The 24,646-nt window shown below is 44.3% G+C and overlaps 1 protein-coding gene across 1 annotated transcript in view; it reads right to left on the minus strand.

Annotated features, from left to right (window-relative positions):
• Positions 1-3,882: 3,882 nt before the first annotated feature.
• THUMPD2 (THUMP domain containing 2) overlaps positions 3,883-24,646 on the minus strand; it is a 36,131-nt gene continuing 15,367 nt past the window's right edge. The window contains exons 6-10 of the mRNA XM_040993126.1: positions 21,148-21,235; positions 14,057-14,128; positions 13,449-13,563; positions 6,352-6,460; positions 3,883-4,222 (exon numbers count right to left, since the gene is read on the minus strand). Of these exons, the coding sequence (XP_040849060.1) occupies positions 3,898-4,222; positions 6,352-6,460; positions 13,449-13,563; positions 14,057-14,128; positions 21,148-21,235 (709 nt within the window). The 3' untranslated portion in view covers positions 3,883-3,897. The remainder of the gene's footprint in view (positions 4,223-6,351; positions 6,461-13,448; positions 13,564-14,056; positions 14,129-21,147; positions 21,236-24,646) is intronic.

A 24,646-nucleotide genomic window follows, 5' to 3' on the forward strand; every position in this document is an offset into this window, starting at 1 on the left:
GTAGGTCTCCCATCTGTAGCTCCTGCCAAGACAGGTATCTGAAGAGGAGGGCAGAGCCTAGGGCATCTGACCATGTACCTGCGAATAACCAATATCCTTCTTTTGTGGGGCAGAAAGCCATCTGGGGACCCTGTCACTGCTGGAGAGAGCTGCTCTAACTAGAGACTCAAGAACTGGGTGGGTCGCAGTGTAATTGGTGACAGAGAAAACTGGAGCAGTAAGAAGAGAACCTCCACGCTCTACCAGCACCATACCACCCACCCGCCAGCATCTGCTCCTGCCGCAGCCTGTTCTACAAGGCAGCTTTCCGTCATGGACAATAACTCAAGTAGGAAGATGATGCCTCTGTAATGTGAAACTGGGTTGGTTCCTACGAGACTTCCTACTCCCCCTCCAGCACATTAATATGTTGTGTCACAGATAAGAGCAACTGAATGCAAAGGGCATCAGTGGAACGAGCCAAACGAGCGAGCCTCAGCAGAAAGGAGACCCTTGGCACCCTTGGCACTCATGGGTGCGCTCTGCTCGCTTCTGCCTGCCAACGGCTCCTGCCTTGGAAGTGCTTGCTGCGTAGCTCGGTCTCTTCCAACCCTCCTGTGCCCAGTTCTCGAAGAACAAAGTCTTTTATCTATTCTTGTAAATCACAGTTACTTGGAATAGAACCTACCCTTAGTAACTGTGATTTTTTTTTTTTTTAGTTGATGTTTTTCTTTGTGCTTAGGTTTGACATGGTCTGCCCCAAGCCCACTTTTTCATAATTTTTTTTTTTTACTTTGAGTAGATAAAATGAAAAATATTTGGGGACACATTTGTCATCTTACTGCAGAGATGTCTGGCCAGCAATCGTGGATAAATTCTTCATTCTCTGATCTGCAGCCAATACCCCCTCCCCTCTGCAGACTGCCCCACGCGCTCATCTCAGGACATCGCCCCCACATTGGTCTTCTTTCTCCTGCTTTTTCAAGTTTTTACCTCCTTCTGGAGGATTCTCTTCAACATGAAAATACAGGCTTGCTAAGAAAAACAAAACAGAAGCGTTCTCTCGATTCCTCCTCACTGCTCTCATTTCTCCGGGCCCCTGTCGCACAGAATGGCCCCGAGCTGCCTGGGTTCACTGTGTCCGGCTCTTTGTCCGGTTTCTTTTATAAGCCCACGTCAGCCTGGTTTTGCTCCCTCTGGACTTCCACTACAAGTCCCAGTGTCAAGGCTTCCATAGTCTGTCTCATTACTAATCGCTCCATTTCCAGTCCCTGTCATGGTTGGCTGCTTAGCTGCAGTTACAGGGGGTGACCACTGGCCCCTGCATACCCTCCCAGGCAGTCACACCCTTGGTTTTCTTCCTACCTTGCTGGTTATTCTTTCTCCTTTGCAACGTCTGTCAGTGTTGCAGCAGAGTGGGAATCCAGGCCTCTACGCCGTCCTTTTCTTTATGACACTCAGTCCTTTGGAGGGCTCATCCTGCATAAACGCATGCCAATGCTGACAATTCCCCAAGAAGAGCTGAGCGCACCTTTGGCTTCAGCTGTAGCCTCATGCTTTCAATTGAGTACTTGACATCGCCTCTTTATGTTTAATGCACATTTCAAAATTAGCAAGTCTAAAACTGTCTAGCAAGTGACTCTCAACTAGACTTGCTATTTTAGTCTGTCTCAATTAGGCAGGTCTCTATTGGACTGTCTAGACGAGCAAGTCCAAATGTCAACTTCTGATATCTCCCCCAAAACTTCCCCCCACCACCACCCCACGCAGCTGATGGCAACCCCTCGGACTAGGTGCATGGTTAAAAACCCAACCCATTGCCATCTCTTCTTCCATCATAAGCAGATCCTGAGGGAGCTACGTAGAAAATACAACTGGAACATCCACTTGCCTCCTACCACCTGTACTGGAACCCCACCCAGCTGCTCAATTCTAGCAACTCCAGAACCTCTGCTGAAGGTACCCACATCAACAGATTCCCTCCGATGTAGCAGCACAGCTCTTTTCTCCTAGTATGATGTAATCCATCCTCTTAGATGTGCTGCGTGGATCAGTTGGCTGTGTTTGGAATTCTTCCTCCCAGGGCCTTAAGCCTTGCCAAGCACCGCCCTTAGCTGCAATGCTAGAAGCAATATAGAAAGGAACTGTGTCTGGCAGCATAGGAGGGTGAGTGGGGCTTGCAGCATGCGTCACCCAATCCCTTTCTGCTTCTGTTTCAGTGTTCCGGGTCCCCATTTCCTAATGAAACCCCAACATATCACAGGTACGCTGTGAGGTCTGGTGGTACACACACTCCACCACTCAGGCAGGCTCTACCTCTGAGGTTGCTTTTCAGCCATCCCAGTCTTCTGTCTACCAGAAGCTCCCCTGCTGTGGTCCTATCATCCCCGCTGGACCTTGACCCATCAGTAGCCCGGGTGCTGCTGGCATCCTGGACCCCGGTGATTCTTTGCTGCAGGGGCTGCCCCACAAGGCCTTGCAGGACACTGGAGCAGTAACTGTGACCTTCACCCACTTGAAGTCAGTCACCTCACTCTTCTCCCCACAAGTTGCTGTAAACCAAACTGCCTGCAGGCATTGTCGGGCATTCCCTGGAGGACAGAAGAGCCCATGGCTGCAACCACTGCTTGAGCTCAAGGAGTGAGGACCGGGGAAACCGTGTTTTGTTCCAAGTTCTCGGAAGAGCACAGCCTGCCCCATAGTGCTCGTGTTCCAGGTTCTTGATGTATTTAGCATGACATAAATGCAGGAATAACCCATTGTTTCACTGTCATGTGCCATAGACTTTGTAAAATACAAGCTATACCCTTGCTGTCTTTAACCCAACTGAACAAAGCAGGCAATAAACAGATTCACATTTCTGGGGTGGCGGGAGGTTGCTTGAAACCTCTCTAAGTATCAATCAGACACAAGAGTTTCGGCTGCTGCTTAGCAGCCTCAATAGCAGAAATGGACCGTATTCAGAAATGACTTAAGCAGCTCTCTTGGCTGACAGGAAGGCCAGAGAGCAGGGCCTAGCTCCCCGGCCAGGGGCGCTGCTGCTCAGGCCAGCTGCTTTCTCGCTGGGTCTAGAGGATGCTCTGCTGCTGCCACTGGGCACAGTTGGCATAGCACACGCGGCTGAGTGCACCCTGACGCCAAGGACCCAGTTCCAGTCACACCCTGGCCGCATGGCAAGATTTCAGGCTTCTATGTCAGAGTGCCGAGATGCCTAAGAAGGGAGCAAGGGGGGTGTTCAGCTGGCCCGACGGCAGCCAGAGCCCCGAGCCACTCTGCCGGGCCACTGAAGGGAAGCAATTCGCAACTCGCACTTCCATCTTTTTCTCAGTGAACGTCAGAAACACACTGAGCTTCCTACATATGAAAGAGGTGACAGTGTATTAATGCTTTTAAGATAAAAGCAAATTCCGTTTTCTACCATGTTGAAACATACTGGCTTTACTCAAATTCCTCTTCTGATTGTTGCTCTATATAATGAGATATATAACCACAGACAGCAAATAAAAAATATTTTCATTCCAATGAAGGAGAAAATTAGGGGATCAAAAGTTAGGTTTAATATCAAAAGAAGTTCACATGTAAATTGTTCATCATTTCCAAACATCTGAAAGTTAAAATATCACCGAGCTGGTGTTGACCGTGACACGCTCATGTCAAGCCCTGAAAAGTTTAAAGTTGAAGTTTTGCAAAGGACCAATTTCTGGCCAAGCAGATCTTTCCACCTTGTGACAAAATACAAACTTCAGAGTCTCTTAAAATATTCAGTAACTCTTTTTTGTATGCATGTTATGCAGTTGAGAGGAGAGATTCTAAGAACCTGTGTCAATCAGCCATGTCTCTGGGGAGTTTGCTCACTCAGAGCTCTGGGGCCGCCATGCCGCTGGCGTAGAGTTGAGGACCTGGCTGGTGGCAGGCTTCCTACGAGCCGTAAGGATATGCCTTCTTATATTTACACAGGAAAGCGTCTGTTTTTCCAAGGCTAACTTTGTAGCATTCCGTCGGGACCAAAGAGCCAAATGGTGACATCTGATCTAAGTACTCCTGGTTACTGGTGTTGAAGGAGGATGCCACGGTCCCTGGGCTGTCCATCTTGTCTTCAGGCTTTAAGCACCTGCCAGTCCCAGGTCCGTCCATGTGGCTGCCCTTGGCATCCGGAGGAAGGCCGCTCTCCGCCTGGCTGGTGAGGCGCCTGTAGTGATTTTCACCAAGCAGCAGGACGATGGTCCCGCCAGCACGGAGCACTCTGTGGCAAAAAAGGAAAATGAGCACGAGTTCTTCTTCTGTCTCCTTAGACAACAGCCCCACTTTACCTAAAATATTTGGTATTGCTGATTTGAAATCTCATGCTGTCCATTAAAATGCAAGGATGTTTGGCAGTTACGTAGCATCTGCCATAACGCACGTTCATTGGAGTGATTATGAATCCTTAAGTACAAATCTCCTTTAATGATCTAGTTTTACTCAAAAGGCAGGCGTCAACGTAATTTCGACAACGTAATTTGTAGTTGCATCCTAATCCATGATTGTATAAAGGAAAAGGCACCTGGCAGAATCCTGAAGAATCTGCACATACTAAAGGCATAGGTCGATGGCAGGAGGAAGTCACGAGAGCTCGGGGCAAGGACGAAGGGAAGATGAGCAAAAAGCAGGCAGAGCTTGAGAGGGCAGCTCTCGGAGGAGAGTTCTCGGGCCGGCTCACTCAGCCCAGGGCTGCCCGGCTCTGCAGCTGAGGCAGTGAGCAACGCAACCCTGCACGTGGCTGAGAGCCTCCTAGGTGGGAGGAGGGGGCAAGTGACGGGTTTCTGGGCATACATACCACATGGCATGTGGAAGGAGGGTGGGGACACTCCCAGGAGAGGTGGGTCATTCCTAGAGGCTGGGATCTCAGTTCTGAGTCAAGGGACAAGCAGGAGGGATCCCAAAGGGACAGTGAGGGACTAGGGCAAGGTAGGGTGCAGGAAGCAGGAAGCACAGCAAGGAGAGGAAGTCAAGGCACTGAATGTGGTCCATCGTGGCAGGTGATTCAGGGTGGCAGGAGGAGGGAGTGGTGGGCGGAACAGAGGGCAGGCTGGATGGGTCGATACCCTAAGTGTGGGTTCCAACAGACAGCCGGGTGTGCAGCCTGGAGTGGCTGAGCAAGACCAGTGTCCAGGGCACAGAGCGGATTTCCCAGGAGTAAAGGGTACACGCGGCTATGAGGGTGGATGGGATCACTGAGGTGGCAGAGAACAGGGACTGACGAACAGAGACTCCACATTTCAGGTGAGGACAGGAGGAGCAGCCTGAGCTGCTCAGATTTCCTAAGAGAAAAGTGGAACAGTCATTAATGTCACCGAGGCAGAGGGAGCCAGCCTCAAGCGGGGGAAGAAACAGGCTCCCCAGTGCCAGAGGCGGGGCAGTGGACATCCAGGTTTGTTATGAGCTCCGGTGATGACTGGAATGTGAAATCAAACAGAGCCCATCTGAGGGAACTGCGATCTTGGGCTGTGGGAGCAGAGAAGAGGTGTTTGACAGTTGTAGGAATCAGAAGTGTTGCTCAGAGAGAGGGGTCTCGGGTAATAAAATCAAGACTTAGGTCACTTAAACGCAGATGTGGGCGTGGCGGTATATAGGTTAATCCTCCACCTGTAAGTGTCAGCACCCCTAAGGAGCCAGATTATGTCTTAGCTGCTCCACTTCTGAGCCCGCTCCCTTCTTGTGGCGTGGGAAAGCAGGGGAGGATGGGCCAAGGCCTTGGGACCCTGTACCTACATGGAGGTCAGGAAGAAATTCCTGGCTCTTGGCTTCAGAGCAGCTCAGCTCTGGCCATTGCAGCCATTCGGGGAGTGAACCAGCAGACAGAGGAGCTCTTCCCTTGCCTCCTCTCCTCCCTCCTCTCTAAAACTCTGCCTTTCAAAAAAACTTAAAAAAAAAAAAAAACAAAGGATAACCCCAAACAAGAATGAAGATCTGTCTCTGTCATTCTGCCTTTCAAGTAAGTGAAAACAGAAATAATGAAAAATACTGAAAAATAAAGCACAATGATCTTTTTTAATACGGGATATTCACTCAGCTAATAAGATGAAGTGAGGATCAGAAGCAAATATGCAAATTACCTAGCTCGGTGACTGAAATAATAGGTCACTGTTTCTTACATTCAAATGTCAGGCAGTACTGAAAAATAGTTTTTCTGAATCAAATTTAAAGAGTAAAAATGATAATGGCATAATTGTATCACAAGTATAAACTTCTCATATGAAATCTTAGAAAAATAAGCTACAAAAATCTGACATATTACTACGATGCAATCAGATCTTTAACTGAAGAATTATCATACGTTTTGGTTAAGTGTCCCAGAGCCAAAAAATTACAGAAATAAGTTCTATGACTCACCTCTCCATTTCTTGCAGAATTCTTTTAATGTCTTTTGCTAACTTAAACTTTTTCCCAAATGGAATGTCAGAAATAATAACATCAATGCTTTCTGATGGCAATGGCAAATCTGCAATATAGAAACCAGAGAGTCTGCTTACAATAAGGTTAAATATTTATAGCCTAAGTTATTAAAAATGGATTTTTTTTGCATTTTAAATAAAATTTAGGGCTGCCGGTTTTGTTTCTAAGCAATCACAGGATTCTCAAATGCTTTCAGAATTACTAATGATAAATACTAGTTACTATATTTTCTGTATTTTGTTACTGGGCAAATATTTTTTTCAGGTATGATAAAATATGTCGCAAGCAGAATTTAAATGAACCAGAAAACTCAACTGTCTAAACTGAATATGTGTATAGGAAGTTGCCAGGCCCACGAATATATTAAGTTACTTAGAAAAATACCATATTCTACAGATTCTATTCTGCTTTCCCAAATGACACAATTTTCAGTATTAGTATCTAATTCTGTAGGGATGTAATAATATTTAATAATCTTTCCTAAATACCACAAGAATTCCTGTTGACAAATTTTAAAATGAAACAATAAATTCTGTGTTTTGGCTAATGACCTCTCCTAGTTCAAACCCTGACGTGAAATTAGAGTGATAGTTAAATAAAACAAAACAGGGTCATTAATAGGTCTAAGCAGGAGTTTTTTTCCCCCTAGAATTTAACTTTATGAACTTAATTGTAGAATTAACTTATGGGACACCCTAACTTACTTTAGAACTGAATTAGGACACAACTATGGCAGTCCTCTACGATTTTTCAGAATGACTGAAAACAGATAAAGAAATCATAGCACATCTTATTTATGACAAAGAATAATCTAATTGCAAGGTGTTTTTGCTTTATATAGCACATATACATACATAAAAAATACACTAGTTAGTTGACTAAAATAATTGCTTTGCTTGTCACCTTAATTGTAAAACAGTATTTCAAAAACTTTCCTGTGGGGAGGGTAGGTGCTATGGCTCAACAGGCTAATTCTCTTCCTGCCAGCGCCAGCATCCCGTATGATAATGGTTTGTGTCTTGGCTGTCTCGCTTCTGATTCCAGCTTCCTGCTTATGGCCTGGGAAACCAGGCGAGGGTAGTTCAAGTTCTTGGAACCCTGAACCCATGTGCAAGATCGAGAGGACACTCCTGAGTTCAGGCTGGCTCAGCTTTGGCTGTTGCGGCCATTTAGGGAGTAGATTAGTGGATTAAAGATTTTTCTCTGTTTTTCCTTCTCTCTATTAATCTGCACTTCAAAATAAAAATTAGTTTTTTTAAAAAAAGTTTTTTTTTAATAAAAATTCAGCATGTATAGATATTTATACACGTATACGTTCAGGTTTACCATAAGAAGTTAAGAATTTAACTTATATTTCAAAATACCATACGCTGAATAATTTCTAGCACTTTCATTCTCAAAAATGTCCCTATTTGGATAATTCTATGATGATACACTCTAGATGGAGACTGCAGTTGGCGTGTGTAAGATTAAGCATTATGGATTTTTAGATTAGGAAGACATGGGAATTCCAAGGAAGGGTCTGGGACATCCCTGACCTTCTGGAATGAGAAAAAGAACAACAAAGACAGGAAAAACCTCAGCGGCAGCAGGCGAGTGCAGGAATGTCACACTCCAATGCAAAAACGTCCCAATGTGTTTAGATTGTGATGGAAACAAACAGAAAGTTACAGAGCCACTGTTGATAACTTACAAGGTGACATCGAAAAATATTATTGCCAACTGAGTGTCATTTTACCATAGACATTTTCAAATATGAAAAAGTTAAACGTTTTACTAACCAGCCTTTTTTGGGGAGGGGGGGTGGAAATATAAATACAATCCAGACATTTAAGAGATGAATCAACTGAGGAATAAAAAAGTTAAGGCAATTTAACTCGAAGACCAACAGAAGTACTTTTAAATAATTGTGGACATTACTGTCGTGAGAGAGAATGTGAATTTCGTGAACTCGAATGCTATATGGAATGACAAGCAGCAGAAAGTGCCATGGGAAAGAGAGTAGATCTGATTTTGTTGTTGTTACTAACTTCAATTCTTCAAAAAAGCAAAGCTAATTCTTTCCACATCCCATCTGTCAGATCCTCCGCAGATTTTCAATGAAGGCTGAAGAGCATGCAATCAAGGTTACACAACTAGTTCATGAAACAGAAGCGTTTATAACACCATTGTTGGACCCTGGTTGATACAGGGAGCAGTTATTTCAAAGTTCTTTCAACTGATAGCAGAAAAGCAGAGGTAATTTACTGCTATGCTGAGTTACTTAAAAAAAAAGGAACTACTATTTATTTTTTTGAAAGACTTACAGAAAGGGAGAGTCAGAGAAAGAGATTTTCCATGTACTGCCTCACTCCCCAAATGATCACAATTGCCAGGACCGGGTCAGACCGAAGCCAGGACCAGGAGCTCCCTCTGGATTTGCAAAGTGGGTAGCAGAAGCCCAAACATTTGGATCATCATCCACAGCTTTTCCTAGGATATTAACCAGGAGTCAGATCAGAAGTGGAGCAGCCAGGCCCAGTGTGGTTTCCTGGGGTCTAAATCTTTTGTCTTGCAAGCGCTAGGATCCCATATGGGTGCCAGTTCATGTCTAGGCTGCTCCACTTCCCATCCAGCTCCCTGCTTGTGGCCTAGGAAAGCAGTCAAGGATGGCCCAAAGCCTTGGGACCCTGTGCCTGCATGGGAGACCTGGAAGAAGCTCCTGACTTTGGATTGACTCAGCTCCAGGTGTTGTGGCCACTTGGGGAGTGAACCAGCAGACAGATACTCTTTCTCTCTCTGTCTCCTTCTCTCTGTAAATCTGGCTTTCCAATAAAAATAAATGAATGTAAAAAAAGAAAGAAAGAGAGAAAGAAAGAAAGAAGAAAGAGAGAGAGAAAGAAAGAAAGAGCGAGCAGCAAGGACACGAAATGGCACCGGAGATACAGATGGTGGCTTTACTCACTAAGCCATCACATGCTGGCTCCTGAAACATTTTTTTGTATTCAACTGTCTTCATCACAGATTGAAATTTAGTGATGTTTTGTATATTATAAAAATATAAAAGGTGTTGGTTAAGTGCCTGCTTCACTTAACAAGCTGCCCCATGTTTCGGGGCAAGTATGATTGGCATGGGTGTCACATGAAATTCCAGGTACAGTTTTGCTCCAGGTTTAGTGATAATACTGAATTGTGTCAAAACGCTATAGTGGCCCAGATTCATGCCTAAATGGGCACTTGTACAGTGCTGGACTGAATTGACAATAGTACTCACTAGATGTTTCATCTCTGACTGAAAATGCTTTTCCTGAATTTCTAAGAATTGTGGGGGGTATGGGATGGGAAGGGGAGAGGAGGCTGAACTTGAACTGGAGTTGATGCAGCAGATTTCGTTTGCGAAGTAAGATGACAGTGATACAGAGTGGACAACATGTAACTGCCCACAAAGGCCTTCTGCTGACGACACCAGCCAGGGGTCAAGGCAGTAGGCAAGGTGGGCATCAGATAACATATTGTGTCTTAAGAAAAATGTTCCCACTATGTCAGGGGATGCTTATTTAGCATGTCATCTTCACACATGGTGAAAAGAAGGGATGCTTGAGAACAAAGCACAATTGTTGCCAATAGTTTTGTTACAGAAATGAGAGGGTATCTTCAAAAATTTTATGAAAAATATATCCTATGAGAACACCATGCTTGGGTTAAAAAAATTATTTTGCACTAAAGTATACTTATCAGTGAACATTTTTAAAAATGTGTTTTTATGTTATTTGAAAGGCAGAGAGAAACGAGGACGGAAATGTCTTCCATCTACTGGTTCACTCCCCAGATGCCTGCCAACAGTCAGGGCTGGCCTAGGACCCTGAAACTCAGTGTAGATTTGCCATGTGGGTGGAAGAGATCCAAACATTTAAGCCATTGTCTGCTGGTAACCAGGGCACATATTGGCAGGAGCTGGATTGGAAGTAGGGGGGATAGGACTTGAATCACACATTTTGATAGGAGACATGAAAGTCCCAAGCAATGGTTTAACTGCACCAAACACTTGCCCCATTGACTTATTTTTCAATTCCATTTCTTCTATGAGAGGCTGAGTAGCTGAACTATCCTTGTTATCAAACAATGCGTGATAGTCCACAGAAGATCTGACTGGAAGTAGTAAAAATATATCCTTTTACCTAGCTAGCTCGCATTTTAATTCAATCCCCCTGAAATCTGCATGCCACAGTACCCATCTTCTACTAAGAATGTAAATATATCTGTAGATCAAAAACCAAAGGCCTAGCTAATAACTGTCACTTCCCAAGAGAACCCGCAACGTGACATTCATTTGATTCTGCATTTCCATGGTTACAATTTGAGAGTGCATTCGTACAATTTCTGCATGTTAAGTGGTCATCTCTTCTTTTACACTAGCAGAGGGTGTACAACAAGTGGAGTGTTACCTTTAAGGAGACAGAAGTCACTACCGCACACAGAGGGAAAGAAGAGCATCACTGTGTAGAAACACAGCTCCTGTTGGGAACATGCCTAATTTCCTCACACTGTGGGAGCATTCTTAATTTTCCTATCCACTGTGAGAGGCATTAATTCATGCTGTGTGTCAACCACCATATTTGGTTTATGTAATAAACCTTCACTGTTGCCTTGGGAAGTGCATGTTAGCATCTCCATATTGTACGGCAGAAAATACAAAGATGTCTGTTCTTATTTTTTTTTTTTCTTGCAGGACACAGTGAAGACTCTATTCAGTCTGAGTGAGCCCATGGCATCCTGATGACTACATCCAAAGGTAGGAGACTCTCAAGCCCATCCATGTTGGAAAAGGGATTTGTGAGTGTCAACCCTCTAAGCCGCACTGATGACTACAGCCCTCCAGGCAAAACCCAGTTCATAAAGAAAATAAACACTCTTACGTAGCTATACTATCCACCCGTGCAAGAGATAAGCAATAGAGAAGTAATTATTCAATAGCTATATGGGTCCCTATTGTTCACAAGATGTAAAGTTTCCCCTGGTTGGAAATTCAGCCTGGAAAAATGTGGTAACCAAACACCTTAAAGTACACATGGTACTCTATTACACAAAGTTATCATAAAAATGGAGAACTCATCAAAGAGAAGACTTACAAATGACATCACATGAAAGACATTTAATCTCAGTAGTACAGAGGAAATTTTACACCAATGTGCTGCATCTGTAATATTTTCAACAACTACAACAGAAAGAATCCACTCCGGTGCCAACACCGTTCTGGCATGTACACCATGGTGCCCTGCTGGCGTGGTGTGACCCACATCTGCTCTCCCCTCCACCTCCCCCTGTTCCCAGGGGGTACACGCTTCACACCCATGCCCTAGGTCTGGAATAGAGCACAGGAGTGATTCTCCCGTCTCCCGTCTCCCGCAGTACTGAGTCCCTTCTGACATCATTCTCCAGTATTCAAACATACTGTAAAAAATTCTGTCAAAAAAGTCCCTGACTAATGCCCTAGATCTTTCCTTTTAGTTACTGACCCATTTCTCTCCTTCCCCCACCTTCCCAAGCAGAAGATTCTACCAGCTGCCACTATGTGAGTCCTGCCATGCTCTCAGGAACCCATGTGCAGTTGGCCTCTGCTCCCACCAGCCTCCAGACACAGCCTGACTTTGGCCATCACAAGGCAGAATATGCTATCAGTCTGGCCTAGGACGCCAGCGTTTCCTACTCGGATTACTGCAATACTCCCCTAGTTCGTCTCTTGTTCATTCTTCTCTCGCTACATGTGCCTTTACCATGGCAGTTATGGTGTTCCTTTTGAATAGTAGGATTTAACTGGTTATCTGCTAACCAAAGGGAATGTTTAACAACCAAACAACAGTCAGGAACTTTGCCTGGTTTTTCAAAGTGAGCTCTTGTGGAGAATTCGATGAAAATGAAAACAGATAAAACTGCAGTTCAGTGTGTGGTAGAGGTCACACGGCCAAGTCAGGATTCTTCCCTTCACACTCACAAGATGCCTGAGGATGGGAAGGCCGTGAAACCCACCAGAGTGGAACAACACACACCCAGTGTCAGTTTTCTTGATGGTGGTGGGGGGGTCTCATCCAATGGCTTTCTTACAGAAACCAGGGCTCCTGGAAGGCTTATTTCAGTGCAAGCACCGCTCTGAGTGCTTCAGGAACTTGTGTCACGTGCACATTCGCATTACAGAGTATGGCCTGGAGCCGCGAGAGGCCAACCGTGAGCACAGCTTCCTCTTCGGAGGAACCTTACTGTGCTTTTACATGGCGGTTCTTCTGGTATTTTCTTCTATGGAGACTCATCCTCACTGCTTCTCCCCTTTTGATTATACATCTCTACTATCCATTCACTTTGAAGACGGGCTAAGTTTTCACATTTTGCTTTTTTTTTTTTTTCTTTAAGAGAGACAGGCATAAGTAAACAGGAGGGAGAGACAAAAAAAAAAAGGAATGAGAGGCGTGTATTAAGCAGCTAAAACCACGGGCCTAAGGGGTATCGGTCTGAGCTCAGCAGACTCGACTCCCAGCCAGGTTTTTCACTGCTCATTTGCCATGGAGGGAAGGGGCATGCCCAGGTCTGCCTTGCTCCAGACTTGCCTGGCTTTAGCACTGGCAGCACTGGCTAAGCAAACGGGACAGTTGGTTACCTCACTCCAATATGAGGCAAGAACATAGAATAATTCCGAATGTTTCGTCTGGTCTCTGAAAGCAATGAAGAGTGTTTGTTTTCATGAAACAGCTCTCCACATTTATCTTATATTAACCAATCCGGGTTATGATGTGAGGACTGGTTTAGATGCAACCAACAGATCTTTAAAAAAGTCATGCTTCTATCTCAGTGCTTCTACAGAAACACTGCTTCTACACTACAGAAACGCTGCTTACCAATCAGGAACGTTTGGAGAAACAGACAAGTTATGATAACTGGAAGTAAACTGGTTATTAGTCCACAGAGGATATAAGCAAAAAGTATTAAGTTAATTATTTTTGTATTAAGTTTCTAAATGTATTGATGTGTTCACTTCCCTCAATTTCTGCATTTTAATTTCTTACCTAAAACAGAGAGCTTCAGTAACTCAATTTTATCCTCGAGTCCTGCAGCTTTGAGGTTGTCATAGGCGCCAAGCAACTGGGAGTCGCTGACATCCGCACCCACATAAAACCCACCCTGGGGAAGGAAAGCCATATTTCAAGTCATTTGAATAGGACTGTTCTAAGTAGTTAAGAAAACCTACTTGTATTTCCTCCACAATAGTAAGAATTAATGTGAAATGAATGGAGTTTGAAAATTCAATTTAAAACATTTATATTATTCACTTTAAATAGTATTTAGTAGAAAAAATTGAAGTTTTTCACAAAATTTAAAAATCTGTTAATATTTTACAATTGCATACGTTTGGAGAGTCTGAAGATACGTATGATTTAGGTAGTGACTGCTTATTAGAATCCTCACATTCTCCAAAATTGATCAGAGTACTGAAAGAAATAACACAATTTAATTAGCCTTTCATAATCTATTTGAAAAACCTCATGATCTACTTGAAAATAAATATGATTAAAATAACAACCCTTAACTGGCTTATCTACTTGAAAACAATCAGTAAGTGGCTGTACTTGATACAGCAGACACACTGCTTAGTTCACCAAGGGTTAGGACTTACTGGCCACTCCTTAGCAGCTTCCAGAAGTATAGTTCCAAGTCCACACATGGGATCTAAAACGAACACTCCAGCCTGCAAACAGAAATGTTCAGTCAGTACTGCCCAGTCCAGCATACCAGGTATCACAAAAGGAAGCTGAAACTTGAGGACTACCATTCCAAGAGCAAAGATTCCTCTTTATGCTGAACTAGGAATGCAGGTCAGTTAAAGCCCTAAGGTCAGGAATGTGCTTGGCAAGGTTAAGGTGAGGAGAAGGCCACTGCTTCAGAACAATAGTGAGTAGGACAGAAATGTGGTGATGACCTCGCAGAAGTAGCCAGACCGAATGGTGTGCTGCTGGGCTGGGTTATACTGCATGGTGCCACACCCCACACTGCAGAAGTTTAAAACAAAATGGCAAAGGGCCTCTGCTTCTCTCTTTGGAGGCCCAGCTCATGTGCGAGGCTGATGCTGCGCTGGTCTGGAGGGTGTCACCTGGATGTGACTCACTTCCATTAGCACATGGGATTCAGTCCCCAGGGAAGTATATCCTACCCATCCCCAGAAGGCAAACAGGAAGCCTGGAGGAAGAGCATGCATTAATGCGTCCTCTGGGAATGCCATCATGTCAGACGTAAGTGCTTTAAGGATGCCGGTTCTGCACGGAAGGCTGGGAAGCTCTTGGAGCCCGAGTGTATGTAGATGGGGTAATGTGACATCACATTTCCAAAGGATCATTCTGGCTGCCGGGTGCTGAACAGACCACACAGAAGTGAGAGTGGACAAGGAGGCTGGTCAGAGAATCCTGGCAAGCGATGACGTAGCTTGAATGCAGAGCACTTTCGGGGGAAGTGCAGAGATGGGCTTGTATTCTAGGTATACTGTAAGAGGCAGAGCCCCCAGGATGGACTGAATATGCACTACTGAAAAAAGACAACATTTGCAGAGATCCTGTCTTGAGCAAACGGAAGAGCTGCCAGTCACTGAGATGGGGGGGAGCTGGGCAGGTGGAAGGTCGAGGGAGACTTCATTTTGAGAGTCCTCTTAACCCTGTGGGCGTCAAGTGAGTGAAGGTGAAGGGAGATGATCAGCCTCCAGAGATGAATCTGGGAAGTCTGTATCAGTCAGTTCATCAATCTCATTTAAGCAGCAGAACGGGTGAGATTATGTAGGCAGCAAGGGGCGTCCCTGGACCAGGCCTCTGTGGCCTCCCTTGTGGATGTCTGAAAGGCACAGGTTCATCTGCATGGACTGAGAGAGAAGAACCAGAGCGGTGGGCCTGAAACAAGGAGAAAAAAGGCTGTTTCCAGAAGGGGAGTGAGCACAGCATGAAAACACCGAGTGTGCAGACTCGGGGGCTGCTGCTGCTGCAGCCGGAGGGGCAGAGCTGAGAGGGAGGGAGGGAGAACATGCAGACCACTGCTCTGATTTTCTGCAAAGAGGAAGAGGCTGTGGTAGGTGAAAGAACATGTGAGTTTAGGAGATTTTTTTTTTCCAAAGAGGTGTGTGCACTGACAGCTTTAGCCCAGCAGAAAAACAGACACAAGTGGATGGAACCCAGCACACAAAGGAAATAGAGTATTCACTTACTTTAATGACACAAAAGCAGAATATGTGGATCCAGGTTCCAATATGCTTGCAGATACAGCAGACAGAACATATTGAGGCTCTCTTGTGATTCTAGTGTTTAAGTCCAACATGGAGCAAAGGAGTTAAAAGTATGGGCCAGGAGCTGGGTGGAATGACATCAGGTGCAATCCACAATGTGTTTGACAGCTGAGGACAGGTGGAGGGTGACACACCGTGGTCAGAGCAGACACCTGATCTCCTGGGAGATGAGCTGTGCATTACGGGACTAGAAGAAGCAAGTAGGAACAGCAAAGTAATGAACAGGACTCCCGAACCTTGACATATACAGGAAAACCCTTCTGGGTATGACAAGGCCCAGGATACCACTAAGCCAGGAAGCTGAGAGGCAGATTCTTCGTGGCCATGGAAGTCAGGAAGAATGACAACAGGGCTAATGGCCCAAGTGCTTGCTGTGGTGACAGCCTGACATCATGGGATGGCTTGTGCGTCAACAACACGGAGAGGCTCTGGGAAACAGGAGGGAGCCACTGTCTAGAAGGCGCAGTGAGGGCACGCAGGTCACCTACCCCATGTGCAGACCCAGCGGCACTCAGGGTGTGGGAGCCAAGACCTCTCCATCGCCCGATCTGCCTACGGGGCAGGCAGCGAGCTCACTGGCCGGCTGGTTGCTGTCAGGGCCAGGGGATACCTAATGGAAAGAAACAAGGTGTTCTTCAGGAGACAGACTCTTCCCCTGACACTACATTCTCAGGAGAGCATCACACAGAGCCTTCCCCAGGAAGGGCCATGAGGGCAAAAGGAATAATGATTGCAAACATGGTCATTTGCTTCCAAATGAATGCTAAGCTCATGAAGTGGGCCAAATAAGTAGTTTTTGCAAGCTGTGACCCTGGTCTATGACAACAACAAGTATCCTTAAATGTCGTTATTTTGCCACAGACCTTTTTGAGTCATGGCACGTGTGGACATGGACCAAGGCAGAGCAGTGTTTGTATGCTTCTCACGACAAATGTGATGTATGGAGCTGGATTTTCCTTGCTATGATGGGAGGAAGTAGAATTCATAGCAAACATGACAAATATGCAACAGGTGCATGTGATGGCTTCACTATCGCTGACACTGGCCCGCTCAAGGTGGAGCTGCCTACACGCTGCTCTGGGCATCGAATGCCAAAAAGGGCCCTGGGTCACGCTGGACAGTTGGACTGCAGGGCTGCCCACACTGTGGGTCACCACTGCACCCCCGGGGGAGAGCCCCACTAAGCATGTATTGGGACTTTAAGTTTCTCCTTGGCCAGGGAATCACATTTTGAGAGACATTTCCTATTCTTGGTATTAGCAGGGCACATGCCCAAGAAAACACAGTTTTACTGAATGTTACCTTTGGTCCTGAATCATAAACTTCTGACTTTTCTGAAAAATGCTTGTTTAAATCAAGACCAAGGTAACATTTCAAATTTGCAGATGGTTATAGAAAACCGTGGTGACACCAATGGCAGTTTGAAAAAAAAAATCATAAGCATACCTCTCTCTTTATATGAAATGACATTTGGAATAGAGGTTTAAATCAAACCAAAAAGGAAATAGTGGACTCTGGAGGCATGATAACCTACAAACAGTGCCCCCCTTGAATCTCAGCTCTGTGCTAGGTGCCTGGCTGGATGAATGGTGCGCAGAACCTGACCAAAGCCCCCAAGGGAAAAACTGGCTGGCAGGGGCCTGCAGAAGCTACAGATGGCTGCTGGATCCCAGTTGGTGAGCCCGTGGAACCCAGGAGGAGGCTGGTCTGCAGAGACCCGTGCCCAAAGGCGCAGGCAGTGAGCAGGCAGGTGGCCACCACGATGTCAGCGGGAGGACAGATTCTCCCGCCCCTGCCAAGCCCAGGGGTGCAGGCGATCTACTGGCCTCTTCCCAGATACAGGGTCCTGGCTATTTAAAAAGGCTTTGAGAACCACACTTTACCTCCTTTGAGTCAACAAAGAAAAATAACAATACATCTGAGGCGGGGTCCCTTCACAGCTGGCCAAACACTCAGCACACACACTCCCAGGGAAAACACAGCTCTCCACTATTACAGCAGAGACAAGAGCTTTCAGATACTTTCAAATACAACACACATGCTTTCCTAGAAACAAGTAAAAAACAAAGAAACACACACACACACACACACACACACACACACACACACACACAGCAACCTGTGGTTTTATAAGCTGAAAGTCTCCATCAGTGATTTAAAGTAGAGCATAGCAAATCTCTGCCACTCTTGTTAGTAGGAAGAGAATGTTTAAGAACAGCTTCAAAGGCGCAGTCAGTCCTAGGAAAGGAAAGGAAGAGAGCTGCAGGGTAAGCCAGGGAGCCGAAGGACATCAGCCAGAATCTCAGAATAGGAAACAAATGGAGATGAGCTTACATTTAAATCCGTTACATCACTGAAGAGAAATAAATGACGGAAGAAAAAGTTCCTGGGCTGGAGAAGTAATCATGTTATAGATTTAATACTATAGATTTAATAACTATTCTGACAACATCGGAAATACAGAATTCAAGTTATTTTGGTGAAAAATTGAGAAATTTGTGCATTGTTTTTATATAATACACAATTTCCGTCAAATTTTGGGAAACTTAACATACAGAATTTCAGTTCTTTTGCACCAAAATTAACTTTTTTAACTCCAGCTCCACAACTCTTTTTTTCTTTCTTTCTTTCAAATTTGTACATATTTGTAAGGCAAAAAGATAGAAAGAGACAGACATAGATTTTTCACTGGCTTGGGCCCGAATTCAACCACAGGCTCCCACAGCGGTGGCAAGGACCCCAGTCAAGTGGCTGAGCCATCACCGGCTTCCTCCAGGGTCTGCACCAGCAGAAAGCTGGAATCAGACGCAGAACCAGGACTCACTCCCATACCCTCCAACGTAGGCTGCAGTTTCCCAAGTACCGTCTTAACCACTGTGCCCAGAGGCTGCCCCCACAACCTTCAGAAGGACCTTTGTATACTGACCAAGGTTCCCACACAAGGAAGTGGAAGAGCCAGAATTAGACATTTGGACTAAAGATTTTAAAGAAAATGAAAATGGAAATCCTAGGTTCTGGGGCTATAACAACCTACAAGTAGCTCCCTGCCTCCCTCTGCTTGCAGCTCCATGCTCTGCAGTCTCAAGCAAGAAGCAGAACAGAACACACACACACACACACACACACACACACACACACATACACACACCCGGTAATACCACTGAGCTCTAAGGTTAAAGAGAAATCCCTTATAACATCCAAACAAACAAACAAACAAACAAACAAACAAACAAACAAAACCAGAGTAGCTATAAAGCAAGAGAAATCCAACTGGTATAGGCTGCTCACATCCAAGACTAAAGGACAATGGAACAGCTTCCACAGGTCCCCAAGGGCAAGGGACTACAAAGGCAAGATTCCTACCCCTGCAGGATGAGGACCCCGCATTCAAAGGGAAACATTTCAGGATATAAAGGGGTTCAGACAGTGCAAGATTCACATGCTACATTTGAGGAAAATGCCTAACAACAGACTTTAACCAAGCAACAAATGAACCGTATCAGAGGCCTCAGTGGGGAAAGACAGGGTGGGAAAAACCAAAGAGAGATACGTACACCTTGCAATGTGTTTTGTCTATAGGCATGTGTGACACACAGATCTACCTTAATGGCTAAAGAACAGGATGTGTAACATTAGTGCCAAGAACTTCTGGAAAAGAAGGGGTATCCCCTAAGGGAAGCTCTGATGCGCAATATTTCAGCTCAGTTTAACATTCAGGGGTTATGAGAGGACGGGGTAAAAATGGTCCCCTTGTACCAGGGGGCATAGCAGTATGGAAGGAAGAGAAGAGAATTGTGACAGGGTAGGGGGGCAGCTGGGGAGGACCAGAGGGCTTCATGGTAGACACAGTACTGCCTGTAGTTATAGCCATATGTGTTGAAGAGGAGAGCTGGGAACGGAATAAGAAAAAAATCCCCAATCCCAGATAGAATAATGGAATCACTAGTTATTAACCAAATGAACAACAGCAAAAAGCAAACAGCGTCAGGAGGGAGAAGGAGAGAAGGGATACCTCAAGTGTTTCTGTCATACACAGACCTGAATTCTCCCGCCGACAGGGACAACTGTGGCTAGTAAGAAAATAAAGCTGACGGTGAAACAGTGGCAGAGACCTCAGGCAGCAACACACCCTAACCAGGACTGAAGATTACAAAGGAAATTTAAGTTTAAACTGGTGAATCAAGAGAACGGGGACTCTAAGCAGCAGTGAAAAGACATGGCTCACAATGGGAGCGTCAGAACTCTACATCTAGGTATACCAGACTGCCGAGCACTGACAAAAAAAAACACACAGCAATAGGAGATTTTGAAATAGTTCCTCCAGGATGCAACAGAGAGTAATATAATAAAGCTAGTGGGGAACGTTTTTTGACTAGATAATAAAATTCTTGCATGTCTCTAGAACATCTGCAAAACTGATCAAGCTCCTAGCCACAGGAAGAAACTTGTGACTGTTGTTGAGGGACTAAGCTATTGTTACAATATAGGGAAAACCAGTGTGTGTGGGGAGGTTAGATGGGGAAGTTTCTGAGCCTAAGGAAAAACTTAAAAATAAATAAATCTACCATTAACAAAATAACAAAGGAAAGAGGTAGATTTGGGGCCAGCTAGGTGACAGAGCCCACCAGTTCACCACTTGTGATGCTGCTATTCAGTTTGGGTACCGGGTCTAGTCCTGGCTGCTCCATCTACTGGTGACCTGGGAAGGGAGCAGAGGATGGGGCCCCTGCACCAGAGTAGGAGACCAGGAGAAGCTCTGATTTCTGGATTTGGCATTGTGGCCATTTTGCGGTGAATCTCAGTAAATGGAAGATCTCCCCTGTCTCTCCCTCTCTCTGTAACAACAACAAAAATGTAAAGGTTTGGGAGTGTTCAGCATCATAGCATGGTATGTTAGGCCTCTGCCTGTAGGGCTGGCATCCCATATAGCTGCTCCACTTCCGATCCAGATTCTTGCTTATGGCCTGGGAAAGCGAAAGGATGGTTCACAGCCTTGGGACCCTGCACCCAAGTAGGAAACCTGGAAGAAGCTCCTGGCTCTGATGGGCTCAGACATGGTCATTGTGGCCATTTTCAGAGTAAACTAGCAATGGAAGCTTTCTCTCTGTCCTCTCTGAAACTCTGTTTTTCAATAAAAGTAAATCTTTAAAAAAAACTAAAAGCAGAGTTTCTATAGGTCATATATTTTTTTTTAAAATCATGACACCAAAAAACTAGAAATAATAAAATGTAGCCAATGTCTTATTTGGTTTCTTCATAGTCAAAATAGTCTCAACACACTGGAATATATTACTGCAGCAGCAATTTCAACAAAACAAAAAGTGGAAAAGAATAAGGAAAAAGGAGGAAGGGAAGAGAGAAAAAGTCAGCAGGTCATCAATATATATGTATAAGCTTTTTGTGGAAAGGGCTTTGTTATTAAAGGAATGAAACGTTCTCCTTACTTTAATTTCAGCGAGGGAGGCCATTGCCCAAGCTATGGTAGACCGCAGTCCAGCTGTCTTAATGTAAGCTCGGCTGGCTAAAGGCACCCTAGGGAGAAAACAGCCTGGTTGTAGACCAACTATTACTGTACACCAAACAACAAGACAGAAATATCAAACAGGGAACCTGTCTGCATCCGAGAATCATTTTAACACTTCCATCTCTAACTCTGAATGCTTTGACTCTATTATTAAAACACCTTCTTTAATTGGGCACCCTAATGAGCCAGCGTGATATTTCAGGCAGTTACGTTTTTTTAGATAACTGAAATTTAAACTTTCATGTGTTTCGCTTATTCAAGTTGCATCACCCATGGGAGCAGGCTGTTTTAGCCTCCTCTGTTGTCTCCAGGGAAGAGAGCATTTCCTGCGATCGATGCTCACCTGGGCCACAAGGCCTGGTGGTTTTGCAAGGACAGAGGACTGCGTGGCTGCTCGTCCTTGACGTCTGTTTTCTGTCAGTGTCACCCTTGGGTGTGTACTTCCGTACGTGTGCGCCTTTCTCAAAAGCAGCAGCACGACCCTGCACTAAGATCTGATGCAGACGGCTCCCCCGCGAGCCACCACTCCACTCACACAGCACTTCTGACTATAACCCCCATCCCATATTTCTTAGGCTTTAACTTATCCTGTTTGGACCCACAGCTCTGGTAAACTTTGCAAAATCTTGGAGGCCATATCCCTTTTAAACAGCCTGTGGCTTACCATGTAGAACTTCTTTGCATTTTTTTTTTTTAAAACTAAGTGTACAACTGTTTCATTTTTGCAATAACTTTAAAAATTTTTAAACATTCATTTTCATTTTATTTGTAAGGCAGAGAGAGTGCAAGAAAAAAATATCTTTCATTTGTTGGTTCACTTCTGACATACCTGCAACAGCCAGAGTTCTGGAACTTCAACCAATCAAGTATTGGAGCCACGCACATTAGCAAACTGGATCAGGCCTGGGATGGCAAGTGGATTCAGGCTCTCTAATATGGGAGGGGGGTGCCTTAAACGGTGACTTAACCACTGTCCCAAATACTGGCCTTGGAAATTTGTCTTCTAGATAAAGTTTTTGTCAGGATACAGCAACTTGCATTTTACATCCTACTGTATCCACAGATTTGGAATCAGGGATGTAAAGCGTCATGCAGGAAGACCATGATATATTTTGTCTGACGAATGGTTTCTATAGGGTGAACTCATCTTACCACAAAACACAGTTTACCCTCAAGATACCTTGGCCATGTACAGTACACATTGCTCCTCTAAGTAGCAGATTTATGATTTATCTGGAACCTCTGGGAGTTTTGACAGGCATGTATACACACACACTGAGTTTTATTTAGTGAGTGTCACTGTTAACATGTGACACTGGTGGATTGGTTCTTATTTTGCTTAAACCTGAACTGATTTATTGCTTAACACAAGGGCCCCATTATATCAATGTACCAAAAAAAAAAAAAAAGGATTTAAGGGAAGACTGTTCAAAAATAAACTCCTTTGGAATAAAAAATCAGGCTCTACTTTCGTAGGATCCAATGTTATATATCAGATTTGAGCTGGCTTTGAAAAATCCAAGGATAAATAGGTTTTTTTTTTTTGACCGTCTTTTCCATTTGCCAAGTCTTCTCATTCTCCTTTCCTCTTCTGCACATTAGTTATCACCAAGACACAGACATGCTAATCTGTCCCTCTAGGGCAGACTTGTCACCTGAAACTCAAATCTTTATCTTGAAAACACACGTGGAGCTATTCTCACCCGGAAGTTAAGTAGGACAAATTCAAGTTTTAAACAGGTATAAACACTTTCCAGTCCCTGAATCGAACATCTCCACACATTCCTTCCTTTTCTTTCTTCTTTAAGTTTATTCTATTTATATGAAAGAAAGAGGTACAAAAAGGGACAAACAGAAATGGAGCTCTGCCGTCTGCTCTGCAAAGACCTGAGATAACCAGGGCTGGGCCAGGCGGAAGCCAGGAGCCTCCAGCTCCATCCGGCTGCGGCACAGGTGGCAGGGGCCCAAGAGCCTGGGCCATCATCTGCTTCCTTCCCAAGCACACGAGCTCCTGCTGTTGATGGCATGTGGGTTCTCAGAATAGCATCTCTACCTGCTATGATACAAGCAGTTCCTTCTTTTCTTATGCCACTTTTTACCCTCCCCTCAACCAAAAAATAAATAAAATAAAAACTAGGATACTACTGGGTATTCTAACCTGCGCTTGAGGCAACTTAGGGTTTTTTGTTTTTTTGTTTTTTAACTGAAAAGTTTCCTTTCCCTACAATTTTGCATCTCAGTGACTAATGTGGAAGCTATTGTAGACTCCTTAGCATGTTCTTGAATTCATGGCTTTTGTCACTCCTACTCTGCCTTAGCTCAGTCCCTCATCCATTCTTTGCTTAGGATATTTTAACCATTTCTAAGAGGGCTCACTTTTCTTGACTTTCATTTTTATATACAATCTGCTTGGTAATTGTTTTTTGAAATCACAGATCTGATCATCACACTCTCCTGCTTAAAACTTCTTCCAGCTTTTAGAATAAAATCCAAGCTGACATGGCTTACAAAAACTTAATGACCTGTCACAAATTTCTAATTTTAGTGTGATTTCTCCCATTTCCCCAAATCATTTTTTATTGTTTTCTTTTTATTTTTCACATTAGAAAATTGTTTTATGATAGTTCTATAGGCTCTGGGATTTTCCTGCCCAAATCCCTTCCCCCTAGTGACTCCCTCCATATTATTACAGTAGCACAGTCCTTCATAAACAGTCTTAAGCCAATCTGTTCTGAAGTGTATCCTGACATCGTTGGTATAGACAATGGCAGAGAATTCATCATCCGATTATCAAGCTATAGTTAAGTTTCATTGGGAGTCCATCTTTGATTTGGAAGTAGAGATGCATATTGCATTGTATCTTCACATGTGGATATGATAGTCCCTATTAAACAGTTAATATCCATCCCCTTAAATGAAAAGCTATAAAACAAGTTCATTCTTTGTTCCATCTATACTGAAACTCTTGCCATTCATAGATCAAGACTCCTCACATCTCCGTGCTTTGCCCACGTCATTTCTAGCCTATTCCTCTTCTTGGCTGCTGACTCCCTTCATGTCAGTTGGTTAGATATGTTCCTGTACATTTTTGTGTTCACCTCCTTTATCAGAGTCAGAGCTCCTTTCCATCAAATGTTGGTCTTAACCATTAGGCTTCATTCCCTAAACATAACAGCCATCTTACTCATCTGTCAACAGCAGGTGGCTAGTACAGTATGTTGCACATACCGAGTACACAATAGATGCTTCAACTGAAACCAACTGAATGAATCTCTAGTGAATGCTTCTCTGCTTCCCTCTTCAGTTGCTAAGTTGTTGCAAACATAAAGCAGTTGCAATGTATTCAATATTTACTGCATCCTAGAAATGACACTGAGCATTGTTCACATGGGCTGTTTTATTTACTTCCAATACAAAAC

This window comes from Ochotona curzoniae, unplaced genomic scaffold, assembly GCF_017591425.1.
Source record: "Ochotona curzoniae isolate NIBS_2020 unplaced genomic scaffold, NIBS_Ocur_1.0 contig_883, whole genome shotgun sequence".
NCBI lineage: Eukaryota > Metazoa > Chordata > Mammalia > Lagomorpha > Ochotonidae > Ochotona > Ochotona curzoniae.